We start from the raw sequence: 6,358 nt of genomic DNA, 5'->3' as shown, positions 1-6,358 counted from the left end.
TGCAGCACAAGTTACACAGACAGCTCCCCCCAGTGTAATGTCTATTATAATGGTAACAGGTATTATTTAGACATCAGGGGAAGCTGCAGCATTAGTTACACAGACAGCTCCCCCCAGTGTAATGTCTATTCTAATGATAACAGGTAATATACAGACATCAGGGGGAGCTGCAGCACTAGTGACACAGTCTCCCCTAGTCTAATGTCTATTCTAATGGTAACATGTAATATAAGGATATCAGGAGAGGCTGCAGCACTTGTAACACTGACAACTCCCCCCATTGTAGTGTCTACTCTAATGGTACCATGTATAATATAGACATCAGGGGAGGCTGCAGCCCTAGTGACACAGACAGCTCCCCCCAGTGTAATGTCTATTCTTATGGCAATATGTGTTTAATAGACATCAGGGGAGACTTCAGCACTAGTGACACAGACAGCTCCCCCCAGTGTAGTGTCTATTCTAAAGGTAACATGTAATATATAGACATCAAGGAAAACTGCAAAAAAAATTATATTAGAAAAAGCCCCGGGAAAAAACTCTAAGGGCAGCACATAATTGTTATCACCATATCTTGTACACAGTATCTCGGGAAAGTACCCTTAACAGTAAATGACAAAATAAAAAGATCTGCAAGATTAAAAGATAATGGCAGAAGTGGTGGTTTCTACTTAACTTTTATAAAATGGAATAAAAATCCATTAAGGTTCACTCCTAAGGTTTGTCCATTCAGCTCACTCCTACAGCTCATTTGTTAACCTCAAGGACCACAGCTCCATATATAATCTTGGATGTGATCTTTCCTGCCCAGATCTCACCATCACAGACACAGTGGAATCGGTCAGCGACTAAGCCCTGAAGTCGATTCTGTACATTTCACTTTATCCAAGGTAAAGCACGAAGATTTATAGATGTAGCAGAGCCGAAGTAACTTTTTATACTTAGGATAAAGCAGAAAGTTTATATGCAGTCCTATGTAAAATGACATCTTGGTATTATGTGCTGCTCCTAAAGACTGACTCTATATCTACATCTATATGTGTTTGGGGGTGGGTGCAATCCTCTTGGATGCAACATGGTAAATGGGTGTTTGTCTGCAGACGTATTTGTTAGTTTACTAATCACATTTCTTACTTATTCTCAGGCCTTTTGATTGCCAGTTTTCTTTGTAGTAAAATTGAGTGCACAGGAGATTATTACAGATGCAGTCCTATGTAAAAAAAAAATAATAAAAAAAAAATATATATATATATATATATATATATATATACACTTCTTGGTATTATTACTGTACATCATAGGTGCTTTTGTATCTGCGGGTGGGTTCAAACATCTTGGATATCATACCTATAATCATCAAGTATCATCTTGATGAACTGAATGTTTGTCTACGGTTATATTTGTTGGTTTACTGATCCTATTTCTTACTGACTAATATTATTGTGCCATTGATCATTGCCAGTATTCTTCTTAGTAAAGCTGAGTACATAGGACATTATTATGGATTATGCAGAGCTGAGTACTGTATGTTGTATGTGGCAGAGCTGAGTATGTCTTTTGGCACAACTAATCCTTATATCACTATAATTGTCAGTGGCAAACGCACCGTGGTCCCGGAAATGCGGGTGAGTTAATGAGGACATTTATCAAACTAAAATGGTGTATTTTTTTCCGGAAACGGCCAGATGTGAATAAATGTGTTTGCACATGGTCGTTTTGCGAATATATATTTGCATCTGGCCATTTTTCCCCGGTCCGCAAGGGGGGAGAGGGGGTGGAGGGGGTGGAACGGTGGTCACTTATAAGTCAATAAATAAAAGATAATTTTTAATTGACTATTGGACTACTCAGTGACTATGTATACACTACTAGCAACACTTAAAGTATCACTGTTGTTATAACTTTTAAAATCTAAACAGTAGATAAAATAGCTAGATATAAAGCAAGTTTGCAATATATATTCATTATTTTATTGTTGTTATCATGCTGTAAAACAAAGCTATACTTACCAGAAATCCAGGTCCAGTCTCCTGAAGGCAGATTTTCTGACTTGTGCTGGTTGAAAAAAACAGACTAAACGCAGGAATTCTGGCCAGTACACAGAGTCACGGCTTAATGTGTCTATCATTAGCATGACTGCCTTCTCCCTGTGAGCGCTTAGATGGCCTGGGATACACAGAACTTCCTGTTTACTGACTGTTTCCTGTTTTTTGAGAAAAAAACAGTCAGGAAACAGGAAGTGCCGTATTTTCCATGATAACTAAAAAATAAATAATGAATGTCAATTGCAAACTTGCTTTATATCACATCTACTGTTGATTTAGAGTTTGAAAGTTATAACGGCAGTGACACTTTAAGGGATCCAAAGAAACCTGAGGCTGCATGCCATTAAAAAGTAGTTTCACAGGTCTGATTCCTGCATTTTGCATCACTGAAATAACTATATTGAGAGCTTTGGTTAGACAAATGAACTACGGATGTTGCTGTTGGGCATTATTTGTTCCTCACTGATGACATAAATAGCTGAAATGCTGAAAATCTATTTATTTCTGTGTCTCTGGCAGGAACTCAAACATATGGAACACAACATGGCGGGCGAAGAACTCAATGGAACAATGACAATGTTGGCTAATAGCACAGAAACTCCAAAATACGAATGTACAGACCTGAAAAACTTCAAGTGGCTCTCTACCTTCCTGTCCCCATACCTGTGGTTTATCTTCACCTTGGGCTTCATAGAAAACTTGTTTGTCATCTCCGTCTTTGTCCTTCATAAGAGTCGCTGCACAGTGACTGAGATCTACCTGGGCAATATGGCGGCTGCCGATCTGATATTTGTTATTGGCCATCCATTCTGGGCTACATATATCTCTAACAATTATAACTGGACATTCGGAGGCTTCATGTGTTCAGCTATCTCCTCCTTGTTTCTTCTCAACCTCTACAGCAGCATCTACTTCCTTATGATGGTCAGTATTGAGCGATATCTGGCTCTGGTGAAGCCCATGACCATTGGTCGCTTGAGAAAACCTTGGTGGGCAAAGGTGACCTGTGGCATCATCTGGGTATTTGCAGCTCTATTGTGTGTGCCCGATGGGATGTTCCATGAGGTGGAGATCACAGGAATAGATAATACCACTATGTGTGTTTATAACTATCCTGTAACCTGGGATATTGCCTCAAATATCATCACGAATGTCCTTGGCTTCTTAGTGCCTCTGGTTGTCACCAGCTTCTGTACATGTCAAATGATTTGTGTTTTGAGAAGAAACACAATGCAGAAGTTTAAGAAAGTCAACAAGGAAAGAAAAGCCTCTTGTCTGGTCCTGTCCATATTCTTGGTCTTCACGGTGTGCTGGATCCCTTTTAATGTTTTCACTCTTATTGACACATTGTATGAATTCAATATCTTCGGTTCATGTATGGTGACATCCGTAAATAATATTGTTTACTCCATCTCTTTTTACCTTGTCTACAGCAACAGCTGCATCAATCCGGTCCTGTACTGTATGGTAGGGAATAATTTTAGGCAAAAGGCCAGAGAGGTGTACTGTAGGATTCTATGTAAGGAACCTGACAGATGGAGGTCCTCATTACCAACTGATGAATCAAGTCAACACTAAATTCTTTCTGCACTAATCTCAGACTTTAACCAGTAGAAAAGGTCAGGCGGCCATCTCACCTGAGTTGTCTCTCTAGGCACCATGGCCACCAGTCCAGCCTGAGTCTAGGAGCGCAATAGCATCCTGTATCCCCTCAAAAGTCCCAACACAGTAAAACATCAAGAATGTGCAAAAACCTACATAGTAATAAAACACTTTACCAACAAAGCAACCTAAATGACCTAGACTTCTCACAGGCGTATTCAGAAACATAGCTAATTTATTCTGCACCAGGGCTAAGATTCAGCTCCACTCATTCTCTATGGAGCCAGGAAAGAGAGCTGAGAGCTTCATTCAGCCCTCTCTTAGAAGCTCCTTAGGGAATAAATTACTATTCTGCAGAGGTTTCATGACCCTCATTTTCAAGATCATGGGGGCCCCAGCGATGAGCCCCCCCCCCCCCCCTCTCTTAGCTATGCCCCATCCAGTGCTTACTCTAGATAGGGCATCACTACCCCCGGTGGGAATTCCCATTTAATGAGATATAATGTACTGTGCCCCCCATGAGGTATAATGCATTGCAACCCCCCCATGAGGTATAATACACTCTGCACCCTAACTACACTGTGCCTCTCCTAATGAGATATAATGCAGTGTGTCCCCCAATGAAGAATAATGTGCCCCCTTAATGCACTATGCCCCCCAAAAATTAGACATATCTAATTAAAGAGGGGGCTATAGTGTATTATATCTCATAAGAGGGGGCATAGGGTATTATAACACCCTATGCCATCCCTAGGAGGAATAATGTTCTGTGCCCACCAGTTCAGTTTTTTATACTCACCTGTCCCACGCCTGCGCTGTCCTCAGCAGATCCCGCTCTGATGTCTGCTCGTCAGGCCTTGCTCCTAGTGTGAGATGGATACAGCTGATTACCTATCACAATTCCTCCTTTTCACACTGGGAGCTCAGAGCTCCTTACACCGCCAGCTCCTTGCACAAACAGTGATTGGTTGCAATGGGAAATCACTAATAGACTGATGAATTTGGACCAGGGTGAATTCCCTGAATGACTAGAACACAGAGACATGCTGCGTCCCTTGAATACAGTGAGTAGGGGGGAAAAAAGTTTAATGTGTCTATATGTAGTGTCCCACTACAGTTTTTTTCTTTATTTACACACACCCAGGTAAAAGTAGTTTTGTCAAGTGTCAAAGCTAGGTTATGTAGCTGCTGTGCCCTACTCCAGCCACTAGGTGTCTCACTCCCCCTGTGGACAGCTGCAGTTCAAGTAGAAAGGTTTAGCCAGTTTACACACTCTCACACACACACTTCCTGTGTAGTTCAGTCAGTATTAGTTTTGGATAGGGAAGATACAATAGCTGCTTTCAGTGCTAGGGACTACAAAAGTCATGCACTGCTGACCCCAACCCTTGGTCAATGTAGTTACAGGAGTAAGGCTGGGTTCACTCTGCGTTTTTGAAATCCATTAAACGTGTACGTTTTATAGAAACATTGGATGCAATTGTGGGCCATCCATTTGGATCCGTTTTACCATTGACTTTCAGTATATAAAAAAAAAAAAGATTGAAACGGATGCGTTTTTTTTAACGGACACAAAAATAGTGTTGACTACGTTTTTCTATCCATTAAAAGTAACCAAATAAAAATGGATACAGTAAAACAATTGCAAAAATGCAGTGTGAACCCAGCCTAACCCCTTGTCTACGCTGTGGATTTCTTTTTCAGGACAGTCACCCCCTTATAAAGGAGAAAGGAAAAAGGCTGATCCGCAGTAGAGCACAGATGCAACTTAGCCACTCTCTACTGACTACGCTCAACCATGTAGGAAGGTTTGTGCTAGTTAGCTTCACCCAGAGACAGAGGCCTGGGACTCATACTACCTATCAAGTAGAGATGAGCAAACTGCTTGGACTTTTGGTCCGAAAGCAGTTTGCTCTCTCATCATGCCTTTGATCCCGGCCGCATACTTGCGCTCACGGGAATATGCGGCCAGGATATTCCAGGGAATCTCTGTTGAATTCTACTGCTACAGAGTTTCCTATCCTATTTCACCTCAAGCTATTGTTGTTCCTACTGTTTTATTGCACTAACTACCAAAGCACTGTTACCTTATGTATTGCACTGAAGATATTTTCAAGTTCAGCATTGTTTAAAGTTTTCACCTCTGTCAACTCCTACTGTGCCCCCTGATGTACAGTATATAGTAACTCCTACTGTGCCCCCTGAAGTATATAGAAACTCCTACTCTTCCCCTGATGTATATAGTAACTCCTACTGTGTCCCTGATGTATATAGTAACTCCTACTGTGCCCCCTGATGTACAGTATATAGTAACTCCTACTGTGCCCCCTGAAGTATATAGTAACTCCTACTCTTCCCCTGATGTATATAGTAACTCCTACTGTGCCCCTGATGTATATAGTAACTCCTACTGTGCCCCCTGATGTACAGTATATAGTAACTCCTACTGTGCCCCCTGAAGTATATAGTAACTCCTACTCTTCCCCTGATGTATATAGTAACTCCTACTGTGCCCCCTGATGTATATAGTAACTCCTACTGTGCTCCCTGATGTATATAGTAACTCCTACTGTGCCCCCTGATATATATAGTAACTCCTACTGTGCCCCCTGATGTATATAGTAACTCCTACTGTGCCCCTGATGTATATAGTAACTCCTACTGTGCCCCCTGGTGTATATAGTAACTCCTACTGTGCCCCCTGATGTATA

At 41.3% G+C, this 6,358-nt stretch overlaps 1 protein-coding gene across 1 annotated transcript; it reads left to right on the top strand.

The window, feature by feature from the left end:
* Nucleotides 1-846: 846 nt before the first annotated feature.
* On the top strand, nt 847-3,623 carry LOC138770586 (B2 bradykinin receptor-like). Its single transcript, XM_069949690.1, has 2 exons — nt 847-890; nt 2,565-3,623. Exon 2 carries the CDS (start codon nt 2,577-2,579, stop codon nt 3,621-3,623), a length of 1,047 nt encoding a protein of 348 aa, XP_069805791.1. The 5' UTR covers nt 847-890; nt 2,565-2,576.
* Nucleotides 3,624-6,358: the final 2,735 nt, after the last annotated feature.

Source organism: Dendropsophus ebraccatus, chromosome 13 (assembly GCF_027789765.1).
Source record: "Dendropsophus ebraccatus isolate aDenEbr1 chromosome 13, aDenEbr1.pat, whole genome shotgun sequence".
Classification (NCBI taxonomy): domain Eukaryota; kingdom Metazoa; phylum Chordata; class Amphibia; order Anura; family Hylidae; genus Dendropsophus; species Dendropsophus ebraccatus.
Note: the sequence above shows the minus strand (reverse complement) of the source record. Positions and strands in the feature narration are given on the sequence as shown.